Source organism: Odontomachus brunneus, unplaced genomic scaffold (assembly GCF_010583005.1).
Source record: "Odontomachus brunneus isolate Ranch 3 - 2012 unplaced genomic scaffold, Obru_v1 Obru_scaffold_113, whole genome shotgun sequence".
Classification (NCBI taxonomy): domain Eukaryota; kingdom Metazoa; phylum Arthropoda; class Insecta; order Hymenoptera; family Formicidae; genus Odontomachus; species Odontomachus brunneus.
In genome coordinates this window covers 535,669-562,213 of record NW_022639563.1, presented here as the reverse complement: position 1 = coordinate 562,213, position 26,545 = coordinate 535,669, and the positions used below count along the sequence as shown (strand labels likewise).

The 26,545-nt window shown below is 47.0% G+C and overlaps 1 protein-coding gene across 11 annotated transcripts in view; it reads left to right on the top strand.

Moving 5' to 3' along the window:
* Positions 1-26,545, top strand: part of LOC116849352 — a 156,287-nt gene that overhangs the window by 66,517 nt on the left and 63,225 nt on the right. For 8 of the 11 annotated variants that reach the window (XM_032826417.1, XM_032826419.1, XM_032826418.1 and 5 more), the window contains 9 exons: positions 405-579; positions 797-1,070; positions 2,729-3,027; positions 6,458-6,701; positions 7,211-8,118; positions 8,415-8,546; positions 8,869-9,242; positions 9,719-10,468; positions 10,726-11,176. In XM_032826417.1, the coding sequence (XP_032682308.1) occupies positions 405-579; positions 797-1,070; positions 2,729-3,027; positions 6,458-6,701; positions 7,211-8,118; positions 8,415-8,546; positions 8,869-9,242; positions 9,719-10,468; positions 10,726-11,176 (3,607 nt within the window). Of the gene's footprint in view, positions 1-404; positions 580-796; positions 1,071-2,728; positions 3,028-3,121; positions 4,285-6,457; positions 6,702-7,210; positions 8,119-8,414; positions 8,547-8,856; positions 9,243-9,718; positions 10,469-10,725; positions 11,177-26,545 lie in introns of those variants that run through there. The other 3 variants (XM_032826427.1, XM_032826426.1, XM_032826428.1) reach the window with 3 other exon arrangements.

The following is a 26,545-nucleotide window of genomic DNA, read 5'->3' as shown; positions in this document are numbered from 1 at the left end:
GAGAGAGAGAGAGAGAGAGAGAGAGAGAGAGAGAGAGAGAGAGAGAGAGAGAGAGAGAGAGAGAGAAGTCATTCGTCGTCTCATTCGGATATTGTTACAAACAATTTTAATTCACTCATTGTTTAGAAATCTCCTGCTTCTTTTTTCTATCAGCGTTGATAAAGCTCCTATGTTAATTCTCTTGTTCAGATAACTGCTTCAATTATTTTTTCCCGTGGAACTTTGTTATCCTCAAAACAACCCTTTAATCCATTATCACGCTAGAGAGGTTTCAAAGTAACGGTAGCAAAAATATGTTGTTTGCGCCAAAAATAAAAGTGGTCGCGCTACATAGGGCTGTAAAAGAAAGCAAGTACGAAAATTTTCGTGTGAGTTCACTACACTCTTTTCTCTTTCTCTTCCAGGATGCAGGAACGACGGGATTCCAGGTGCGCAGGGTAGAATGAATCGTCCGGAAGACCCGCTGTTACAGCAGCATCGCAGCCGTTTGCTGCAATTGGCCGAGGCGACAAACATCAAGCCCGGACATGGCAGCGGGAAGAGACGCGGGCAGAGGCAGTCTCACGGTTTCAGGCCCAGGTTGGTTTGCACGATGAACATGCCGAGAATTCCTGTTGTTCCGTAATTATGAAAACAGCTTGAGGTTCATTTGGACGAAAGCATTCGCGTGTCTTGAAAGCTCGCTCGAAAAGATTGTACCCTTGAAGCTAAAACTGCCCGCGTTACCGACTCGAATTCAACGTCGTCGTTGGCGAGATAATCGATCGGCCGCGTTGGCACGTGCGATTCATTTCAGCAACGGCGGGCCCGGCGCGGGAAGTCGCCGGACACTCCAGGATATCGTCAGGAGCGATCCTGGATACACGCCGAACATCGAGCACTTAGTGTTTCCGGAGCGCAAGAGCAGTAATCCAAATTTGGCCGGCGGCCCCGATGGCTCGCCGCCAAGTAAGTCCAAGTCAAATGCGACGAGTTCGGGAAGGTCCAGGCTCGCCGAGGTTTTCGCTCGGCACTACGCGAGAGGATCCTCGCAGGACTCGACCGTTACGTCCAGGAAGAATCACGTGAATGTACGTAATAACTCTACACTTGATTGTACACACAATTCGGGAAAATAGCCTTAACATTTTATGACACTAGTTCCAAACGAATCTCTCGATCACGCGCAATGTGTGTACGTGTTCTTGCAGTGTGACCGTTGATTATTTTGACGGAGTCGTTTCCTCGAAATAATCAACAGTCATGATGCACGAATATGTACACGTATTGCGAGAAATTCGTTTGGAACTAGTGTCATAAAATGTTCAGGCTATTTTCACGAATTGTATGCAGTGAGTCGCAAAATAATTAAACTATTAAAATTGAGAATTATTATCGATATATAATATAATTGTTAATATAAGAAAAACAAGAAAAATAAATAATAATAATTCTAATAATAATAATTATAATGATGCAATTATTGGACAAGCAGTCGACAATGACTATTAGTTTTGACAGTTTGGTCAGCTCCCAACTTCATTGTGTCTGAACCGTTTTCCATTTAACTAGTACATACAAGGACGTGAAATTCTCTTTTTGAAATTTACCCATTGACATGGTCGCCGATTTATCGTTACTCATTTTAACCGAGTCGTGAAACAAGCGAGTGCAATCGAACTATCTTGCCTGCCGCGTCGCAGTGAATTCCTGTATGTTATTTTAAAACCACTCGTCTCTGTAATCTGTTTTCGTGCATTCGCGACATCGTAAATGAATTGACGGACAGCTGTTTTAAAATCGCGCCACAAAGGGATATTGGTCCGCGCGGAGTAATGAAAGTCGATAAAACGATACGCACGTTTCAACCTCGCGGCGACAGATCGGCCGGCGGCGGCGGCGCGGACGGGTTCAGGTTCTCTCCTCCCGCGACCAGGACGAGAATAAAAATACTTTCTCATCGACACACGCGGAGTTGCGCCAGTCGTGGCCGTCCGTACGTGCTTCGGCCGTATTTGGAAGTAGAAACGGCCTCTTGCGTACGGCCGCGGGTTTAGCTCGGCGGTCGATGTAACGATAATGGTGCCCTAGCGCGGGCCCCCTTAGCGATTGACACAATTTCATAATGATCATGGCTGGCGATGATAGCTCCCGCTAACGATGCGCAGTTAACGAGGGAGTCCAATAGCGGCGGAGAAGAAAAGGTAACTTCGGGAACTGTGCCGTGGTGTGAGATACGGCGTTTTCGGGACTGTTCGTTGGAGGCGTTTTTCGGGAATTGTCTCCCGAAGATGTCGGGAAAAACGGCAAATACTGCCGGTTTAATCGCGAATACTGCATCTTTATGAGCTGACGTCTTGACAAACAGTACTTTTCCTCAGATTCATTTTCCCTCTGGCTTATGTATAATTCAGGTATAATCAAATTTCGATTAGAAACACAATCTCTTCGTATTTGCTAGTAAAATCCAAATCGAAAGAGAGAAAGAGAGAGAAAGAGAGAGCCAGTCTCTGAAAAGTTCACATACCGTCTCTTAAACTATGTCGAAGATTTCGATCAGAAACTCAACTACTTCACATTTGTCAGTAAAATCCAAATTGAAAGAGAGTTTCAAGTACCACTTCTCAAATCATATCTAGTGACAACGCGACACACAGTCCGATCAGTGAAGCTTCAGTGAAGCTACATCCCACAGATTTCGTTTCGTTCACGAGCGCCCACGTAGAACGACCTTGAATTTCGGTTACAGAGTACGTCGCTGGATAGTGGGAGCACGATAGGTCATCAGCCAGGGCCTGGTGGGCCCACGGTGGTGACGCGAAACGTCGGACGCCGTTGGCTGTCACAGAACTCGCAGTCCTCGAGACAACACTCGGCTGAAGATGGGGTACGTGGGGGTAGCGTGGGCGTCGGAGGGCCCGTTTCGACCTCGTCCTCGAGCCAAGCTCCCGGTCAGGCCGCACCTCCCGCCTTGCCGCCGCGGAGAGTCAGTCCGGCCGCGGATACAAGCGAGATCAGCAACGCGGGCCCTATCTCGCGTAGCGACAGGTAATATCGCGCTTCTTGTCGCTCTGTCCCTCGAGTCCGCTCCTGACGACGCAGGAGTGATCTTTGAGTTCTTTTTTGCGATGATCGTGCGTCTCCCCGTACGCGATGGTCTCTGGAACGACAAGGTGAGACAAGGTTGCGCCGAGTGTACGCGATCGAGAGAATTTCGCGAACGAAGGAATACTCGTTTGCACATTTTTTATCGAATGAGATTGCGACGCTTTAAGTTGTCAGGATTGAAAGCCGCTGACGTGTATGTACGCGCAGTAATCGATTATGAGAGGAGCGGAAGTGACGGTGCAGAATGTGACATTTGTGAAAATTGGAAGGGAAAGCTTATTTGAGATTAAAAAGTTATTTTGAGAGGTAATTCTCATATATTTATAAATGATTACTGCGCGCATGTATATCAGCAGTCTGACAACTTGAAGCGTTGCCACTTATCCGATAAAAAAGTGTGCAAATCGTTTGGCAATCGGGCATACCGAGAAAGCAGTGAGAATCGCATGTGCGGTGAAATCGCACACCGTGCACCCACATCGCCGAGGAAGCCGTCGACGACGGAACTGATCTCGCGGAGCGTCAGGTGGTAGAGCGAAGACATTCGTTCGATCCTTACACCCTTCGTGTTTGCACTCACCGTCGTCGGTACCGCGTAGAACGGTGCCGGTGCTTACGTACGATGTAACTTTCATGAGGTCCAATGGACCCGCTCCGACGTGTTCTCTTCTTGAGTCACTTCATGTAGTCGGATACTCGCCGCCAGGCGCAACCTGTTTACACGGAGGAATGTAAAATTCATCGGGCGCGGGCGGCAAATGTGGAATAACGTCGATTCTCGGGTCGATTGTTCGTTAATTAATCCGCAGGAGTAACCAGAGTTCTTCGTGAAACGGCACTGCACCATGCGCGATAAAATCACTGTCGCGTTCGTGGCTCGTAAATTAATTGGGCGGACGCAAACGCACGCCGCAATCCCGCGAAACAGTTTTCCGGCACGTGTGAGGTAAATGATCATCACCCCGACAGTGTATGAAGAAGTCAATCAAATACAACAGATGAGAGATTGTTTATCGATGTGACGATTATATTGACGGAAATGTGCGCAATTGCGGGCTGAAAGAGAGGGTGTCAGTTGCATCTCGTTTGTTCTGTTTGAAGTCCGACGATTCGTTCTATTTGAAGAACGGATTTATTTCAATCACCAGCGCGATCAAAGGAAAAGCGGACGACCCCACGTATCATGTCGGTTAAGAGGTAAATATGATTAATCGGGGACAGATATTTTCGTCCCACTCGATAACGACCGGCCGAATTATTCGGCGCGTTTCGTCAGCCGTACGCGAGGCGATATCGACGAGAGATTATTCGCGGCGAATAACATATCCGAAATATGCTTTGTCACCTAGTTTCACCGTTACGGGCGTTCCTGTCTTTGGCTGAAATTAATTAATGCTCCCATAAATCGTACCCAGCTTCACGCCCCTCGTAAATCCCATGCGTTTCCCGTTAATAATTCTTTTCAGCGCCCCGCCAAATCAAGTCCGAGCTTCCGTAAAATCCCACATCTCCGATAAGTCTCCCGGCTGAGAGCTTTTCGAGTGCACTCGAGCGGCTAATTTTGAATTTACCCGTCCGAGTCAAAATTGCGTCTAATATAGCACAGCAGCGGCAGCAGCGAGACTTTGAGACGCGATCCGAAGCCCTCCGGGGAATTTCATTTTCGCGAGCATTTCTCGTACGTCTCCTGCGGCGTGTGACTTCTTTGATCGCGGGCGTTAATCACAGACGACGTCAAAGGTGGTCGAGTCTCTGGACGAACGACAAATCTCACCCGGGCCGTTTGACGAAAACGTCGATCGTGCTGGTTTCATCGAGCGCGGCGATTGTTCTATTTTTTTACTCGCTGGCCGCCCTTTCCAGAAAACGATCCATACGATCCACCTACGTTCAGAGGCTTCTTCCTTGTCAATTTTACCCACGCGAAAACATATCTATCTTCTCGTGTATACATAGCGGGTAGCGTAATATTTTCAGGGCGGTTTACAGCGCAATTTTTCCCGTATGACGAAAAACTCGCGAGGCTTCTTACGAGAAGAGGAAGGACGCAATGAGAAAAAGACGAGGTGGGATTGAAAGACAGAAGGAGAAACAGGAAGGAACAAATAGCAAGAGATGCATTTGTGCGTGCTGAGGGGAAAGGAGAGGGGAGAGGGAAAGGTCGCCGGCATGTACTTCCAAGGAAAATTATCCGGATATCTGACTTTCATACATCGCCGCGGGTTCTTAGCCGGCGCACAGGTGCACGCGATGCAACCTGGATGCACCAACTTCGCGCGCGCTCTCTCTCTCTCTCTCTCCCTCTCTCTCTCTCTCTCTCTCTCTCCTCCTTTCCGCCACAGTCTCTGTCTTTCTTCTTCCTAGCGCTTCTTGGTGTAGTATGTACAATCTTGTTATATAAATATTCATCGTCGCGCCGCGAGCATGATATAAATATCGTCGGATAGAGGAGAGGAAGAGAAGGAGAGGGAGAGAGAGAGAGAGAGAGAGAGAGAGGGAGAGAAGACAAGCAAAAACGGGCGCATCTATCTCACTTCGAGACGTCGACGGAGGCGAGAGGCTTCCCACACCGACTGTCGCGTAAAATCTCCGGGGATGCTAAAGTGCACCGCAAGTCGATTTCCTTTTGCAACAAAGTAAAGTGAGATTCTAGATTCGATGATGGCAAAGCAAAGAGATAGAGAAACGAGGTGCGCGTTTATACAGCGGCGCGAACAAAAAAACAGAAGGTACTTTCGCATAGTTACGATTTCGTTCGTTCTCATTCTCAATGGCGCAGCGTATTACGGGGAAAGAATTACGATTTTCGCATAGAGCTATACACAACGGGTGCTTCAGACCGTTACAATTTATTATGCACAATATCTCTTTTCCGATACAGAATTCTCACGAAACTAAAAGATGTTGAACAACATGCAAATAGAACAAGTATCTTGTAAATGTGATAATAATTTGATTCAACTGTGTAATAATAGGTAATAAATGACTTATGTTTATACGCAGTCTCGCTCCAAGATCGACGCTGATTCTTACTTCTCCTATTTGCACATTGTTTTTCGTAGAGCCTTTATTCAGTTAGTTTCCACAAAAAAAAACTGATTAAATAATTCACGCGGCCTTATAAACAGCGCGCGTTAAGTGACGTATCGTAAGAAAAGGTCGTATAACACGAAAGTCAACCGCGTACTCCACCTATGCGTTACACACACCTATGCCGTTGTATCCCAACATAGCCGCGCGGATGCTAATCGGCTGTCGGGCACTTTATTCCTTCAAAGATAAGCGGTGTTACGCGTTCACGCCGGCAGGCGCGATGCATTATCCCTGGCGTCCTAAGCCAGACTCGATGGAAGGAAAATTTCGGTTGCAGGGGCCCGAACGTGTCGATCCTCCATCTTCGCAATGCGACGGACCCTTGGGAGGTCGGCTCTCAAGGCTCCTCGTACAGCGTCAGCAGCAACAAGAGTCAGACTGGCGGCAGAGGAAAATCCGGTGGGAGTGCGCGCGGTTCCTACAGCCGCGGCAGTTCGATACCTTCTCTGAAACGTCACGATACATCCACGTCGACCACGTCGACATCAAGCCTCAAGCATCGCCAAGATAGCCATGGTCAAGTAAGTGCAATCGCGCTCTTCTTGTCAGATATGCCCCGCTCCCGGCTTATATAGCAATATCAGAGATAGAGATCGAGCCGATAGTCGAGAAAGGTAACTACGGATCGTTCCCGTGGATATTAATTAAAGTTAAGTGGGGTTTAACTGATTTCTCCTCGTCTCTTTCCGGTCCTGTCCTTACAAAGAGAATCACACTTAAGTCGCGGTTAGCATTCATTAATATTTACGAGAACGACTCTATACCGGTTTATAATCAGCTTCTGCTCTAATCACCGCGAAGGTGCGCGATGGAAATTAATGACGAGGCCATAGCGCGCGCTTTTAACCGCAACGGCTTCGTCGCTTCGTCATCGGGATTTAATGGAGCCCGCTGTATATTAATTATGTTATCCAAATCAAAGCGTTGTGGGCAAGTTTATTATTGACAAGTTACTAAGGACAAAGTATCACAAGCAGTATGGAAGTTAGATGTAGTTGGTCTGTTAGCAACGCGAGACTCTCCCATATAGATCTCCAGCTCCCGACGGCGCGAGGCCACGAACTCCTTCCTGTCTGGCAACAGCGGCACGTCCGGTGAACTCTTCATCAGCGGCAACTGCAGCCGCGAGTTGTCGCCTGTGCGATGGTGCGATCAAGAAGTCGACGGCGTCTACCTCGGCCGCTCCGGCTGGGTGCAAGTGCAGCAGCGGTCGTTGGACGACAACCGCCGGTCAAACTATGATAACCTGGTGAGCGCGACGACCGGTACCCTGCCGTTGCCACGACGAGCGGCGGTGAAGCTGGCGGACTACCACTGCAACAGCGAGCCGGGCAAGTGTCCGTTGGAGTACTCCAGATTGGAGTCCCAAAGACCGGACTACCTCGCCCTGCACAATCAAGACTACGATTCGATAACCACCAGCGCCTGCACGTCGCCTCACAATATCCCGGAATCCTTCTCACCGCCGTCGGTCACGCCGATCATATCGCCGCCGCCGGCGTTCCAAGACGCAGTCGGCAGGAAATCGTCGTCCCGCCATTCCGGGCGCAGCAGCTACGGCAAGGCTCCCTTCTTGCCGCGATCGAACGCCATCGTCGACAGCGATATCATCAGTCCGCCGCCGTCACCGCCGCCGCCGTCGCACCAAGTCAGCTGGAGCTCTTTGCCGTCCGCGTCCAGGAAGAACTCTGCCTCAGCGTCCGCCAGGTCGAAGCGGCAGAACTCCAGTCAGCAACAACAGCAGCAACAGCAATATCGTATGGCGCAGGCCAAATCTTTGGAGGATCAGTCGTCCTCCAGACGGTCGCAATTCGCGCAGAGGTACATCGAGTCGTCCAGCTCGTCGTCGTCATCGATGGGCTTCAGAAGTCTCGACAGCTGCGTCACCAAGTCCATCATGCCTAGCTTAGCGGAGAACACGGATTCTTCAGTAGAAGGGTACATGATTTTTATTACTTCACGAGCGATCCTTTGAAATTTGTCGACTAATTTGACCCCTTAACGATTAACGTTGACTGTATTTTGCACGTTAATCAATAACGTTCGATAGACTAGGGTAGATATCCGTTGCACAGCAGTCTTAAATCAACATAGACGTTTGCGTTGTGAAAATAAATAAAATGTGGACTGATGGGATATGTCGAAGTAGCTGGAGAGTATGCGAAGTGAAAGTACAATTGAACGGAACTTAAAAAACGTCGAATGCAGAATATATATCGGTATTTCGGTGTTAGATATGACGACGGTGACGAAGACGACAATCCCAGCTCTTCCTTAAATCTCAGCCTGGTGTCGTCATCGGCCGTCGCGTTGCACTCGTCCACAGAGTCGATTCGCGCCAATGGCGAACGGATTTCGCCCAACAGGCAAGTGTAGGCAATACGAAAACTGACGCAATTTGTAGAGGCAGAGTTTTTTTTTCTTGCGAAAGATAATAAGCAAAAATTCGGTCCAAAAAACTTTTTTTTTACACGCACAACGAACGTTTAGTAATCAATTTCGGATTAATCGTATTGCGGATTTAATTATTTATTTTAATTTGCTTTTATTTTGTATTTTAAATCTGCTTAATTCTCGCAATTATTTTCCTTTTTGTTTGGTAGAAAGTGGATTGCTCCACGATACGCTTTGCAGCGAAAATTTGCCGTAACTTTATCAAGAAATAAAATGTCTAAGTGTTATATATAGGAGAATACACAGAAGCCAACAGGGGCTCAGAAGATCTCCGGGTTCCTCTGAGTCGGGAAAACAAATGTTCAATTCGCCCTCTTCATCATCTTCTTCGTCAAGCAGCGAGGGGCGACAAGGACGGTCATCCACACCTAATCCCTTCAGAAGAGCTAATATTCCGAGACAGCATCAAAGTGCCAGGACCAATCAGATGTCACCTGATTCGCATCAATCTCGGGTCAGAAGATCCAGGAGCCTCCAGTTGCCGGAGAAGCGATCACCAGGAGCGACTGGCGCTCAGAGGGATCATTCAAACGAAGCTCACAGAGTCGTCGTGAAGATCGTGAATGATCGAGGAGGCGAGAGATCCAAGCGTCATGTTCTTCAGAACCGTGAGTACCACTTTATGGATATTCTATATGTCGACTCTCGATATTTTACGCGCGTATATCGAATATTTTACGAGTGTATAGACGCGGACTATTGGTGCTTACAAGTATATTTTATGTGAAACTGCTCTCGTGAAAAAATAACAATCACGTCCGACAAACTTATATCCGCAACGTTGAACTCTATTCGTAATAACTATTTCAGATACAGTATCTGCGGTATCTTATCTTCTTTCTTTATTTAACGTATCACGCAAAATGCAATGACGTATCTCTTGGAGATAACTAATGTTCAGATATAACATATTTGAATATATTTATTATCTCTAAACTCTTAACGAGATATATCCAAAAAAATGAAGAAAGTGGAAGAAAGTGTCTTTAAAGAGTATGATTAGCGCCATATCGGCGGTAAAAATCAAACGGATCAAGCGGCCAGTCTCACTTCCGTATTCGATCGTCTCTTTCGAATCATCCAGGGAAAGCTCAATCTACTGACGACGCCGTGAACGAGAATCTTCTGCGTGAGGCGGAAGTGGTGACCGAGTACCTGTACGGCACGCGAAGTCGCGTTGTGCCGAGAAACCTGTTGTCGAGCCGCTACGAACGTCGCGAGGAGATTCAAGAACAGAGGCGAGGCAATTCCAACAACACCTACGATGTCTACATCATATCCTCTAAGCAGCAGTCGTCGAAAGTATCCAATCCCTCGCAGCAGCAACAGCAGCAACAACAACAGCAGCAGCAACAACAACAGCAGCAACAGCAGCAGCAGCAGCAGCAGCAGCAACAACAACAACAGCAACAATCCAGACGACCGCGCACGTTGCAGAGAGGCGCCACGACGCCGAACACGAACACGCCGTCCACCAACCAAGACTTCAGTCCGGACACGAAGCTACGCTGCAACAGCAGCACTTGCGACTTCTGGCCTCACTGCTCTCAGAGAGAAAGTCTGTACTCGCCGAATCAGGCGCCGGTCTTTATGAAGCTGTCGCAGAGCTATCCGGCGCATCAGCGGCTCTCCACCGACGCCGGCAGCCACCGAGGCAGCGCCAGTTCCTCACCGGCCTCCCTGGAGCGGATGGATGAACGCGAGCTTCGCGAGAGAGACAATGCGAGGAAGAACAGAAGTAGCCAACAGAGCAACTCGAAGTATCAGGAGAGACCCAAGGGCGTGCTGAAGCAGGCTAATAAGTGGTCGCCGTTGGAGGGAACCAACAGTAACGGTTTGTATCGAGCTGCTTCGTTGTACATTTACTGAGATAACATTAATTTTTAGCTACCGAAAAATTAGACTAAACTTCTTTTCTAACTCAGGAACAGATTCTCAATGAACATCTTTTTCTCTAAACTCGGAAGACATTCTCTTTTTAATGTAGAGTAAGCGTGATATCTTAAGGTGAATAACTCGTATATCGTGAGATATCTTAAGGTGAATCTCGTTGAATTAATACATTACCCACGGATCGATGTCCAAACGTAGGTTCCGGAGTGGAGAAGAGGGATCAGATGCATCACCGGGTGTACCGGAAGCCCGAGTTCCCGGGCGCATTCGAGAGCGCCGATAACAAGGACAGGAAGGTGTCGCCCATTCAAGGGATGAACATCAGCCGATCGCCCAGTGGCCCGATCGCTTCCTCGTCGACCAACACTCTGTCGTCCTCCAGCAGTGACATTTGGGTCACCACATCGGATCGCACAGTGACGAAGAGTCCGCGAAACGCGAAAAGTTCAGGCGCGTCCACGCCGATGGAGGACGCCGTGATCGGTTCCCTAAAGACGTTGATAGAGCCGCCCAAAGACGGCACGCTGTCCAGGCCTGGTAGCGCGCCCACCAGGGGCGAGGATTCCCTGACGAGCGACGTCGCCTTGGATCCTCACCAGCGATCCTTGTCTTTGCCGAAGTCCTTCCTGACGCACAATACGACGAACAGGTGAGTACCTGCCTACCCACTTACCTACGTAAGCGACGTTTTCCTCCGCTATATTTTCCAACGTTCGCAATGCGACATTCTCCGAGACTCGACTGTCCGGCTTCCGTCAGGAACTCTGCTGATGGTACACCGCGACGTGTCTCGGCCGATCGAACGTGAAACGAACGACGGAGGCAATTTCGTGGCGGCCGAATGAATTCGCCTTAAATGTAGAACGGGCCGCGCGAGCGGCCGCCCTGTCCGTTTAAATCCTGCGGTTAAGTTTACTAGGTTGTGCGCGGCTACCGTGCCGTTCGATTGCGCTAGTAATTGGCTCCCGATCGAAACCCGCCGGGTATTCCATTATACGTGCTCTGCATACGCGAGTCTCGCGGGGCGGCCTATCAGGCGCATCCTTGGGATTAGATTTAAGCCTTCGATACGAGTGTTACGTGTCTCGGCGTATCTCGCGCTCATTAGTGGCATCCTGCGCCCCTTCAAATCGCCATTCTTGCACTCCGCCTTGCAGCACGTTTATTAACACAACGCTGCGCCCGCGGTCCTACTCTTTTTATTAAAAGGGCGTATCGTCACAACCACCGGCTGCTTCCGTCGGTTGCAATCCTGTGATGAAATACAGGAGAGGCTATCCAAGCTGCAATTTTACTTTTACATTAACTCGGAAAATTCTATTGAATTTGAGGGACCAAACGGCTATCTCGAGATGTAACATCATATAGGTTATTGTTCCACATTTCATGCCGCGTATGATCATTCTGCATTTCCTACATGTCGAGGCTTTGAAAGGGCTTGTTCCAGAATTGTTTAGTATTCGTTTATCTCGATATATTTTACCTGTATTTAATCTTCTTTTAGTTTCAATGAATAATGTAATTATTAAGTAATGTATTTGACAGCTAAAATATGTACACAAAATATGCAATTAAAATATGCACAATAAGCAAATATTGAATAATTAATATAAGCAAATAATGAAATTAACGAGAGTAAATAATAACAACAAACTCTCATATTACATAATCTGTTTACCTTTCTTCTTTTGGTATTGGAAATTTCAATAGAATTTGGAGATTGAAATAGAATGAAGAGGAAAGAGTGGTAAGGATAAAAATAATAGTAATATACGCACAAGCAATAATGACAGATATCTAAATTTAAATTTAGTATAATAGCAGAATAATCTTTTAAACAAAAGTAAGAAAATGTTGGCCAGTTTGAAATGAAACTTGCGAAATGTTTTACGAGCGTTGATTTTTGTGATCTCTCAATCACTGAGATTACATCCGTGACATTGATTGGCGGGCAACGACGGTACGCAACTGACGGGGAATGTTTTTGCCCTTCTTGCCGATTGTTTTGGTTTTCTTATATGTCGCGTATCTTTTCGTGACCGAGTCATTGTGCCTCAAGTTGACGAACGACGTACACGTGGTGTATGCGTACGGACGCGCGTTAGTTATCTTTCCGGCGACTCTCGAAATATTTAGTCGGATTCTCGTTATCGTCGCGTTAATCAACACGTGTTTCTCCGCTTGAATCGTACCCACGCGAGTGTCAGTGCTAGTGCCAATGTCGATGCCATGAGAAAGTGCGTCGAGTGCTCTGGCAGAACAACTGGGGAAGTAAGATGTAGTGCGCCAGAATGTGGGCAACGATACATCATGTGTTCCAGGTGTGTCGAATCATACATTATAAACTTGCCGTGAATAAGGAGATATTCCGAATAATTTAGGCCGGCACTCATTATCTGTCATTATTTGACAAATCATAGAGTGACAATTAGAGTTTCATAAACCCCTAATTAAGCCGTATTTCATGTAACAAGAAACATTAATCCTTGCAATCGAAAAATGGTCCATAAATATCTGCGATTATTCATGTTCTCAAACAAAGAATTTTCATAGAATTATAATTTTCAAAGAATTTTCATAGAATTATAATTTACGACTATTGAGTGGCGGCCTTATAGAATTCAGTGCAAATCTCACAAATGTGAATTATTTTTGTACGTCTAACACATTTGCTATCAATGTTATATGTGTGCGTTGTGAGAAAAACATATCTAAAAAATAGTAAATATTAACATATTTACTTTTATCTAAATTTTTTTATTTAACTAGAATAAACAATTGCTTTCATGGAAAGCTAAGATAAGATACATATTTAAGATATATATTTTCTTATTTGAAAAATATTTTATAGTGTAAGTAAATATATTATTCATACTTGAGTATTTTTATTTCTTAGATATCTTTTCTCTCAGTGCGTGACGCAACCATCTCTGATCAGAGACCAGAGACCGTCACAAATGGAAAACAAAATTTTTTTTTTATGCCCACATTATCAAATTGAGTCTGTTTTACACAATTATATAAAAAAAAGAAAGTACCAAGGAAAAACCGTAGTATGCGAACGTGCTAATAACGCCCCTCGCAAGTCTAATCTTGTTGACACTTGCGAGTGGCTAAGACAACAGTCTTTATAATGCTATAACACGAGATTCTTTGTGGCTTCTTCAAGTTCAACAAAACCTGCAAAGTTAATATATATAGAAGCAAAATTTTGACCCGGGGGTAAGCGCATTATAAATATCGGATTTGATGTGTCGCGATAACATCAATTGCGATTTTCCTAGGATAATATTGTTTCAGACGCTCGCGCGGAAGCGGAGCTCGAAAAATATTATGCTTGAGCGCGAACTTGCCGAATAATATTTTCCGAGTAATGAGTTCTCCGGCGAGGCGACAAATATTTTAGAACACAATTCGAAGGCACACTTGCGCGATTTCACGCTCGCACATTGAGCTCCGACAAAGACCCATGAACGCTCGCACTGACAAATGTAATCAAAGTAACGCAAGTTGAAGCAAAAGTCACAAAGACCAACACAGAGACATTATATAAAAAGCATCAAAAGTGAAATATCAAAGTGTCCCGAGCTTTTTGACGCCATATTAATTGTGCGCTGAAGAACTGCCTTGTTCCCGTCGGGACGCTTCATTTATATAAAAACACGTGCACCCTCATAAAACGCCCACGTGTAAAGCTTTCAATTAAGCTGTCGCAGGGGGAAGAACCGCCGTGATGTCCGGCGTCCTTTGTCCGCCGCGTAAATGTAATTTTACACAATATCGATTATACTTTCGCGACGCACGAGTTATCTTTCGCGAGTCGCTCCGAGTAACGAACGTGTGGGATAACGGAGCCGCACGTTTGCTAATAGTGCAATCGCATGTCCGTCACGTGCAGTGGATGCGCCGAACCCCCGCGGGGAGATGTTCGATTCTCCCGAGCGCATTCGCGCGTGCACGTTAATTCGCGCGCTATTCCCGCCGCGTTTTGCATCATCCTGTCAGCTGGGTTCGCATTCGCGAGATAGATGCCAGCTAGATGCGTCTCTTCACTATTCTCTCTCTGTCTCTCTCTCTTTCTCCTCTCCCTCCCGCTGCAGTTGGTATCGCCTGTCAATTTCCGGCCCCGTGCGCGAAAGCGCCGATTCGGCGAAAAGCTTTAATTGTAACGCTCTGCAACGACCTAATTAACGACGTGATTTTTCAATCGTCGCGGCGGAAACGTCGAGTCGTTAATAATATCCACGAGGAGTCCTTCTTCTCGTGTAGACTTCTCCGAAATCGATTTTGGAGACACACGAGCGCGCACGTAGGCGTCGGGCAGCTCAAGGCGCGAGGACGCGACGTAATTGCGCGTAGTCCACGTGGGCACTCGTGTAAACTCGCCCACGCGCGGCCCACGTGAGACCCGTGACTTTTGTCGAGGCAGAGCGGTCGTGCCTTTGAATCGTTTCGTATTAAAAGTAATACATGATAATTGTTGTTTACGCAAAATACGATATATATTTTTCCAATGTATTGCGAAAGAAAAAAGAGGAGACAATTGGCCACGTGAGGACAATTGGCTACAGAATTGTTTTCTTTATTGCGTCTTTTTCGTGATTTTGGTGTTAGCGCGATTCTTTCCAAAGTTCACTTATCTTAATGTGGATCAGTAATTGTTTCCGAATCGGTAAAAGGAGTACTTTATCCGACAATCAGTGAGTATTTGCTGATTTTTAATGAAAACGCTCCTACTTTATTATTCCGTCTTATATTTCATTATTTTTTACCAATAGAAGCAAAGTTTCATTGCAAAATCTCAAGTACACAAATTCGTTAGACACGCCATAGCAAATCCTTTTTGCGTTTGCGGTGATGGAATTAACAGCTTCTTGCGGGTGTTGACAAATTGTATCAATAATGGGAACAATAGCTATTATTAATTGGTCTTTTCTGCAAGATACTACTGTTTGCAGTGCTACACTATAACTGAATTTAATAAGTATTACTTACATAAGTATAGCATTTCCATGAAGAATATACTGATTTAATACTTTGAAGAGCACAAGCCTCAATTATTCGGCCCAATTAATGGAATCTCAATTATTTGAATGGCACCCGCTCCTGACGTGAGGTGAAACGCGAACTGTCATCCATGTGACGTCGGTCGTCCCGCTACGATCTCGCGCAGATCGGTCGGTTTCGGCCATCTCGACTGCCAGACTCGACGCGAAATTATGCACGCGAAATTCCCGGCGTCACGAACTCGATGCTTAATTCGGTGAGCGGCAAGTTTCGCGAAGTCCGCAGCTCCTTCCTTCTTTTCAACCGTGAAAGGTGAAACTTTCAATCCATCTCGATCCAACGAGTTTCCTACCTAAGGGCTAGTAGCGCCGGAAGCCACGCGCTCCCCTTGGACTTTGTTGGTGCGGAAGTCGCGCGAGAACGCTGAAAATCCGTAAAGGATCGCGAGAGGATGTAGCGTCGCGGGGCGGATGTGTGCGAGGACTCCAAAGAACAGGATTATCCTCGGGTAGGGTGGGCCGACATGGCTCGAGTTATTACTTTGCTCGAAAAGCTCGGCCATCCTGGAAAAAGCGATCGATCCTTTTATTCAGACTTTTTACGATATCCGAGAGCTATCTCTACGAGATACTTTATAATTTATTAACTTCGACTTTTATGCGGTAACTTATCATATTTCTCTTATGCCTGGTTCTATGGGTGAAAGAAAAGAGAGCCATAACTAGTAAATCATAAGAACTCTTCAACGTACGACCAACAATCACGGGAAGGGCAATGGAAAGCTATTGTGCTCTCTTTCCAAGAGAGGAATGTTACCCGTAGATAAACAAATAAATAAAAGGCCAAATCACTGATGATAATGGGCCGCGATGATATAACGAGTATAATCCTATTATCGGAACCGTTCTTATCGGAGGAATTTCCTGATGAAAGGGACGAAGCGATGTTTGTCGAGGAGAGTCCGATAAAAAGAGGCATGATAACGGAATCCTAAAATTCCACCGCGCGCAGGTGGAATGCGCCAGTTTACGCGCAAGCACACGCCAAACGTTTCATCTCGGGTTATGTGCATGTATACTTGTCGTGAAAAAGAGAGAGGCAAAAAGTAATCGCGAAATGTTCATAATTCCCAACGTTGCAAGGACGACAGATCGTTTATTCTGATATTACGTAGCAGCTACTGATTTCACCCGTCATCAGCGCTATAATAACCGCGCAGTACATATATGCCGCGTGGATCGGTGCTCGCTATAAATATCCTCTAATAAAAGCAGCGACCGATAAATCACACGAACTACACAGTCGCCCAGCTAGTGGAGGTATTGAGCTTTATCTGGACCGTCAAATTTCTCTCCGCATCAATGTACATGGCCACTGACGTTTATTAAATATTTATTGAGTGTTATCTATCGATGGGCCGCATTCCGCCGCTCGAGACGCCATAAAAGTGTCACCGCGCGATGTATCGTGCCTCCTCCTTTTTACCGCGCGGACCCCCCTCGAAAATGGCCCTTGGCTTTCACCGGGGAACCAGCTTGACGAAAAGGCCGTCTACCATCTTGCACGTATCATCGACTGTGGTGGATTTCGCAAGGCCGTTAATAATTTACTTATCTTTCTTGTATTTAAAGGAGATGTTGTATTTAAATGGAATATATCACGCATATACTTTTACATATTATATTATACATGTTATTTTTATTTCATGATCTCACTCGTCTTATTTTTATTTAACGACACTGTATTTGTCACAAGTACTTGATTGCTCTCTTGCCTCGTTCATTTTCGGTAAGGCTATTGAAAATCGTTTCTTGCCTAAAACAATAGAGTGTCAAGAGAATATTCGCGTTCGGTAGATTCGCCATTGTTCATGAGGAAAGCGACGGGAGTATCTTACGGTAAACTCTCGTTTCCCTTTCTCGCCAATTTCCATCGTTCGGGAGTGACGCTTACGTAGCTCAAAAACTACGTACGTGGGCGATGAAGCCGCCGACTTGTCGGTCGCGCAAAGTCAGATCTTGTATCCATATATCGAAGTCGCCCGCGCCGCCGGAGTATTAATCTTCCAAGGGTCGTAATTTGCGCGACAGGTGGTCGACCGAATCTCGAGGCATCGAGACCATCGATGCCGATTAGCGACGAGAATTACCGTCCAATTGATCCGCGAGCTAGCCGGCAATTAACGTCTCGAACAATCGTAGCGCGTGCGAGGGGCACATAGTGAATTTACGATTAGGCGTCCGCGCATTTTACGAGCTCGAGTCTCGAAATGCTTTCCGCACAGCACGCGTCAACGTATCACCCCCACGAGACTCGTCGATACGGTCAGTGTGTCTTCTATAACGCTACACACAGAACCATCAATTCCGGAAATTTATTTCGCGTCAGATCGCTCTTAGAAACGCGAATTGCACGGAAAATTGAGGAGAAATTTCGCGACGGAAGAGAAACGACCCGAGGCATAAAAGTTTCAACGAGGTGTGGATCGGCATTTGGTGATTTCTTTTCTTTCTTTTCTTTTTCTCTCCTCAGAAGTCTGAGAATGTTGACCGAATAAAATTGCATCCGGACGATTATGAAATCCGCAGCTTTATTTATATATTTCTTTTCGAAATGTGGTATTCAACCCGCACGGAATACGATATCACGGCGTGAGCCGCCTGACGCCCGAATCAATGTGCTTAAAATGATGGATCGCGCTCATGCTCTTCAATAGCGCCATTTGCGTTATATTTGGAACTTCATCACTCGCAGCTGCATCCTATTGCCGCTCATTTTCTTTGGCCTATTTCGCAGATCCCGGCGCGAGCCGGTATCGATTTTGCCCGCCGCACGTGTCCATTCGCACGCATAATTGAAACGGGTACAGCACACTTGATACACTCGAGAGCGCGAACCGCGCTCCGTCGTGTCAAAGTCAAGCGGAAATTACGATTTCTACTCGTCAGCTCGGCGGTCCAAACCGATGCCATGATTAATCGGCGAATTGATTCGATGGTATTAACGCTGCACCTCGGCAACAATTATACGCGCTATTAATCACTGCTCGCGCGCGAGAAGGTTATATTAAACTCGTAAATATCCGGGCCGGCGCGGACGCCTCTACCCCCTTACGATTTCATTAATATCTATCGCAATATTAATCGAAAAAGTCCCTCGTCACGTAGTTGCCCACGTGCAGTTCCGCGAAGTATGTCAAACTGATATTGTAGCCAGCAGACGGAGGGCGAAATAAGATAAGCGCCGTGAAGTCCAATAGAACCAGCGAAATTAATCATTCTTTCTTCGTTGCCTCGTATTTCGCGGATATTGAATTAAAGAATGGAGTAGCAAGCGCAGTGCTGAAATATTACTATGCGATCTCCGCGGGGAATCGATTGTGTCGAGAGAGATTGTATCGATATTCGCGTTATAACGATTCGTTCTCAACTCCATTATAGTCCGCGTATCGATACACAGCGGTGTTTGGACGAACACTATCTGTCGAATCGGGATTCGTGTTTCAAGTAAGGATTACATGGCCGCGTTACGTCTCTTGCGGGATAATAACAACCGGTTTCGTGCGCGACACCACGCGCCACCACGAGAGACACGAGATCGTGACGGTGAGTGTCAAGTTTAAACGTACGCATCGGTTGCGTCGGACGGGGGCGCGCGCTTTCTCCTCCGTCGACTTTTTGCCACGTGTAATATCTGAACGTAATCTCCGTGTGGTCTACGTACCTTGCATTGGTACTTGCAGATGCCGTTGCGTGTCGATATCGGGGCTTGATTAGAGTTTTTCAGCGCCTTGTGACAAATTTTTATCTTCTCTTATTGAACTCTCAAGGGGATATTGGACGATGCAGTTTTATAGATAGCACACTGTTTTTCCATTTAATTGCATGGATTTGCAAATGCTGTTACAGAGTGAAAGTACAAATATTAGTACATTAGAAAGATACTAAATATTGTATCAGAAACGAAGAATTTATAAATAAGGAATTTTTTTGTTGTTTTTGCCACAATATTTGATGCTTCCCCTTGTATTTACATTTGTATTTTCACTCTGCGAAAATATTTGCAATTCTATACAATCGAGTAGAAAAACAGTGCGTACTACGAAACTGTATTATGTCGGTATCCTCTTCGTTTATGTAAACAACCGTAGTAGTAAGAAGAAATACATATATAGCTATATAAAAAAGCTATATAGAAAATAATAATCTCTCCACTTCTATAAAGAAATCGTGTATTATTGACGACGTTCACTGATATTCTGTCGTTCTATGTGTTCTATTCTTTGAAATTGCTTTGCGCACTTATACGCATAAACATAGATATTGCCTCGCCTTATTACGAGACGTCATGTCACGAATGACATGTCCTGTGAGCCGCTAAAGAATGCAAGGAGGCAAATATCCAATCTACGGAATAAATCAATATCTGGGAGATTGCCGTTCGTGCGACTCGACTGGCGCAACGGTGCGCATCGTGAATGACGAAGGCATATTGCCGTCGTGCGAAATTCCGGCCCGACGAGATCCTTTCGTTTCGCAACGAGTCGGCTATGGGACAGCGAGAAATTTCGAAAGCGCGAAAACGGCCGAAATGCCATTATCACGCCGGCATTTCGCCGCGTGCGCGCAATTAGGATCAACGGTGCACGCGCGCCTTTCTTTCTCCTTGACGAACGATCGAGCGAAACGAAGCCGAGTGTTCCGGCCGCGAGAACGGCGGCGGTGGCGGACTAATTGCGACCCGGTAATTACAGCGCTTCGAAAACGCAGCCGCGCAGTTGATGGACGAGTCCGGAGTGGAGGAGGGCGGGTTGTACTAGCCTCCAGGATGGAAATCATCAATGTTCTCCGGTGGTCGCTTCTCTCTCTCTCTCTCTTTCTCTCTCTCTCTCTCCTCTTTCTCCCCCTCCCCTCCCTCTTATTCCCTCCTCTTTTGCCATCATTCGTCCTCTATTCCTCCGCTCCCCGTCGCGCGATTTCCGAGCGAAATAAAACGGAATCGCGGACGCGCGCGGTAGCTCGTTATTTCCGCAATTACTCGCCCGATAAATTACAATCGCGGCCAACGCGCTATAAGCCCGTTGCATTCCGCGGAGGATCCACAGAAGCCGAGCGGGTCAAAGGACGACGAAGCGTTCGTCGGTTGGTGCTTGCACCGATCGTCTCGTTTCAGAGCCGAGATGAAGGAGGTTCGGTCATTTGAAGAGCGACGACGGGCGAGAGCGCGAAAATAGGACGGCTTACTCGTCGCAATTAGTCCCGTTGTTCGTGAATCGCTACGACGGAATGACGGATGTACACGAGCGGTAATTTTTAACCGTACCGCGAGAGAGAAGCCTCGGCGCTGCGCCTGCATCCCGTTGATCCTCAATTATTCATCGTTTCGCGAGCCGGGAACTTCACCGGGTCGCGGCCGAGCCTCGCCTGACCTCAACAGCCGCCACCTCCTGCCTTCCGAAGCGCGCTCTCTTTCGCCAGACCTCTGCGAATGACACCTAGGAAAAGTGTGCGGAATGTCGCGCGTCATTTTCCACCCGATATCACCGGCCGCGACGGCGATGTACCTCGATTTACCGCGACGTTTCCGATCCGAGGCAATCGTGAAGTACCTCGAACGTCAGGCCGGCGTTTTTCTACTTCCGCGGAACCACTTCTGACACTTCTGTGCACCGCGTCATACAGGGCTCAATAAAAGCACATGCAGATAAAAGCACGATCGAGAACTCAGAATGGCGTATGCGAGTACGTTATGAATGACATGATTCTCAAAGAAATCACATATAATTAAAAAAGAAATAACATAAAATTCTTTTATTTAAAAAGAGAGAAGTAGAGAGAGATAGTGATGTTTATTGCGCTTCGGGAAGAAAAATACTCTCGCACGCACTGGATCAATATATGCAGCACAGAATAAATATAAAAAGTACGTAAACAAACAAATACCTATGGAAGATTGAAGTAATATATATATATATATATATATATATATATATATATATATATATATATATATATATATATATGTGTGTGTAGAAAAAAAAAACATATATTTATGTAGAAGAGGAGAAGTCTAAACGATGGATCGCGCAAAGAATTTTTTTTTCTATATCAAATGAGACATGGTAGTCAAATTTTGGGTAATATAAAGCTTCACTTTTTGCGTCAGTTAGCGGCGTAATTACCTCTTTAAAATTTAGACGAAGGATTATGAAGGATTATGCACCGATCGATACACGTTATGATAGAGCTTGGGGCGAATTTTTTATTTATCCTCTTTTCTACTAGCGTGCGAAATTCTCTCCTAGCAGCGGACGGAAGTTTCGCCGGGATTTGGAGCGGGTGTGTCCGCGACAGCTGATCTCGAGCACGGGGCACGCTCATTTCACAAACACGTCTCGTAAAACTCCTACGTTGGCCCGGCCCATAATGAGGCGGATTAATAGCGGGAATTCTGGGCGACACTCGCGCGGCTGAGCTCATGAAGTATGCGGCGCGCGTGCAATTACGCTTCTCGTTGAACGCGTTAACCCATTGGCTTATCATTCACAACGCCGGGGCTCTCAGAGAGACGCGAGATGCCGAACGAACAATCTTTTGACGTTTAATCCCGCGCGCACTCTGATCTCCCAGGACGTACACTCGATTGTTGCGAATATCGTTCTGCATTATTATGTAACCGCGCGCCCGCGCACTTTCTCCCCTGTGCGAATGATCGCGGACGTTGGGTATCTAATCGAGAATAATTCTCGCCCGCTTCTCAACGTCGTTGCGCGAGAAACGACTTGTGAAATTGTGGACTCTCCCGCCGCGATCCTCCCTGGCGTTTCGGTGAGGCCATCGAAAACATTCTATTTTTCTCTCCGAACGGGAGAGTGTCCAAATCAACATTGTTAATCAGACCTCGGGAACACTGTGTTGCGCGCTCATAAATCAAACGTAGTTTGATCCGGATCATTAGGTTTTTAGCCACGCAGTTACTCGCGATTTCATGGGTGATTCAACGTCGAGAGTGGAAATTCGCGTCTTTCTTTTCGCTTCCTTCAAGATATCTCGATTGTGTAAAGCACTCCTCCCACGCAACGCCGCGTATTAGAAATTCCTCGAGGAATGAGTCGGCAGTGTTGAGTCCCTGCACAGATTTATTTAACGTCTTTGCTGATTGGAAAATCCTTCCATCACGCCGAACGAACGGACGGACGGACGGACGAGCAAGTGAGCAAGCGAGCGAATGAGCGAGCTAGCGTTATCGGAATCAAAGCGATGCAACGCCCCGCATAGATTATGCAGCGGCTGTTTGCGCTCTCGTGTTTGCGCTTGTGTACGTGTACTTTACGATGGATTCTCTGCAGCGGGCATCAATTACCGGGCAACGGCTTACAGAAACAAGCTCGTCCCCGACTGTTCGGGCCAGTCCCATGGAGCACGATGTCGAAACGAAAGGGACGGGGTTCTCCATCCCCTTCATGCCCCTCGCTCCACCAGCGTCGGCAACCCCCGGGAACAGCCGCGTTCTCTTTCGCCCGAATTTGCCGAATCGTTGAACACGGCCAAACCGGGCGTTTAGCACGTCGTTCGACAAGTCGTGTCGTCGTTCGTTTAACAGATACCAGCAGTCGAAGAGACAAATAATCGCGAAACGTGGAAGCCGCGGCGACTTAAGCGAGACCGCGCTGGAAAACGTTTTAAATTAAACATTCGCTCATTAACACGCTCCCGCCCACTCGCCCCTCTAATTGCTCCGGTCGTCAACAAGCGGTCGCTTCTACGCATGGTCGCTATATTTTCTTTTATACCTACGATTTAATTCGCCATTCGCTCACCATTACATCATCCCGCGTGCATAACGATTTTAGGTTATCTCTACGACAACGATCAGAAGTGATTGCTCCTTGAAACACATACTCTCGGGAAACACATGAGAAAGCAATAAGAAGACGAGAGAGAGAGAGAGAGAGAGAGAGAGAAAGAGAGAGAGAGAAACTGGCATTATATTAAATTTATTTCGATTAAATCACTCTCTTTTCTCTGGTCCTGGAGAGATCAACTTTGTACAGGATAACTGTGGCGTCCCTGAAATGAAACAAATCCCTTTGAGACCCGACGAGGAAGTTTCCTCAATCAGTGAACTCGCAAGAACGCAAGGAGAGCCTAGGATTTTACCGACGCGGCTCGACAGAGTCGAGCACAAAAAGATCTGAAAATGCGATTTGGCGAATTCGCCAGTCCGCCCAAACACTCTCCTCCCTGCGCCACTCCGGCAAGTTCGCAGGAATGATCTCTTTTGGAAAGCAATTGCGAGGAAATATCCGTCAGCTTGAACAAAGAAAGAGAGAGAGAAAGATAGAGGGAAAGAGAGAGAGAGAGAAAAGGAGAGGAGAAGAGAGAGATTCTCGGGAGTATGATCGTAACCGTATGCGCCGCCGAGCGCCGCGGAAAATGCAATTAAACTGCGGAGTAACGGACCAAGGGCTTTACGCTGTCGTTAATATTAAGCGAGAAAGTTATCGCATCGAACGCAATCTGCGTCATCAAACTATAACGCAATAACGGAAGCGGATAATTCTTGTCGAGAATTTACGATCGGAAGAGTACAGCCGATACGCGGCTACTTTTATTGTGCAGTTCTTCCCTCACGGATGTTCTCGGCACGCGCGCAAAATTAACATTTTCATCTGACAATTCTCCGCCAATACACGCGTACTTCACCGTCGTTGTAATACCGGATATTTTAACAAACGAAGTATCGCGACAAAAAATCGAGTTTTAGCGCGCAGTCATTTAAATTCAGGCAAGCGTCGAGGAGCTATCGAGAGTTGGGAAACACTGGCAAAGTGAAATAATGCATTCGGCAGCGCCCACACGCGTGCATACCTGACGCAGCCGGCCGATATTAGCGATAAAGCGGTCGTTATGCGTCTTTGTTCTTCGGACTCGGATATTCAAATCGTGGCGCTCATTGCGTCGCGATATGGGCTAATCTAATCGCGAAACCTGCGTAAACAAATCTCGCCGTGAAACCGCAGTTCTCTCTTTCAGTTATACGCTGAAGACAAAAATGTTTGGTATTGCTAACTATAGCCACATCAAGAAATAATTGTTACACATAGAGAAATAATTGCTGCACATTATGATCAAGCAAGCCATTTTTTTATTAAGTTCTATTATAATGTTAATGACAGTGACTTTATATGCGCGTCGCTCTATCATTTTCGTGTTAGAACAACCAAAAAATACGATCAGTGTCAGAAACAACTAGAATTCCAGGCAAATCAGCCATTTTTTTCTCATTGCATTTACGTCCTCTCCTTTTTCACGACAATCACTTCAGGCGTTAATTATGTCTGTCATCCTTCTAAATTAGCTCTTTCTTAACGCATAAATTCCTATTTTCTCAACGAGTAACCGTCTCGTAGCGCTCCTGTGACCAAACGACGTTGCGAGAGACCCAATTGATACGTATACAAGAATGCACGTTATGTGAAATTAAAATAACATTTAGGATTTGCCAGCTATTTAAAGCGTTGATCGCGCACTGATAATTGAACCTCGCAACGGTGTCAGGTGGCAACGACATTTGAAGCACGCGGCAGGTAACAAATTGAATTTTCTCGTCTAATCCTATCGCACGCGTCGCCGCGAGATTCCCCGCACGAAACTCGATTACGCCGGATCTCGCTCGCGGCGCTGCGCTCCGTGGCTCAGCCAAACGGGCAAAAAATTTCGACCGAGTTTTCGAGCTCGCGGCGGCGGAAAATTCGAGCACGGGAACCAACTCGAGCATGTAACTTCGCGATAAGATATGCGAACACAACGCATATCATGCCCGCGCGTGTCCCCGTCGTGATTCATAAAACCGTCGAACGAACGTTATCGAGCGTCTCGTGACTAATCGATCGGCTCGAAACGTTCGCAGTCGTACTTGTGCGTCGTTTGCATCGCACACTAAATTCGTGGAATTAGTTCGATGCGATCTAGGCACTGCGGTGTGTTGGAAATAAAGGGCGCCGGACCGGTTGGGTTTTAAGGGCGCGCGGGCTTTGTTGGCGCGCGCTCTCAATCTCGATCGCGCAACAAAAGGCGCGAACGAGAGCTCGATCTTTGCGGGACCGCCGTCGTCGTCACTGCCGCCGCCGCCGCTGCTGCCGTTGCTGCCTTTCTTTTATCCCTTTTTCTACCCTGGTCTCTCTCGCGAGGAAGAAGGGAGGCAGGCAGGCAAGCAGGCAGGCAGGCAGGCGGTCGGCGAACCGGCTCGATCATTCCGAAGGTGCAACGCGGCGCATCGGGACGCGCGTCGCCGGCTTAGCAGGGCGCTGCAATCGACGGAGCAGTACGCCGCGTGCCGCCGAGCTGATAGCACGTCGCCGTCGTCGTTATCGCCGTCGTAACAGCCGTCGTTTCTGCGGCCGTCATTTCCGTCGTCGATAATCCCGGCACCCTCGCCTGCGCATTCGTCGGCGCGCATTTTGTTTACCGTGCGCTTGGTGCGCGCATTTCCGCCGAGACGTGCGTTGACGCGCGCGGGCTCGGTCGGCGGTCATCGATGGCGAGTTCCGTGGGTAAACGCGATCCGCGAGGTGTGCAACAGTCTACCGCTGATGATTATTCCGGTATCTCGTTCGAATTCTCTTCTCTCGCTAATGAATTCAATGTCGCCACGGAGACGAGTTTACGCGACGAATACTCGTCGCGAAACCGCATCCGTCTCCCGTGAGGGACTTCACAGTTGCTTTTAATGTGAACAGTTAGTTCTCGTTATGTTCTGAACGGAGGATGTAACGCGCAGGAGGTGAAAACAATAAGAGGAGAGCGTCGAGTAAATTTGGCGTACAAAGGAAGGGTCTCATCAAATTTCCACGCGCGTACCATCCGTGAATTTCAAGCTGAAAATTAAAACACTCCGCGCGCAAACGCTGCGCGATACGAAATTGCAAGAATGATTCGGAGAGAGGAAGAGAGATAGAGCGTGTGTGTGTGTGTGTGTGTGTGTGTGTGTGTGTGTGTGTGTGTGTGTG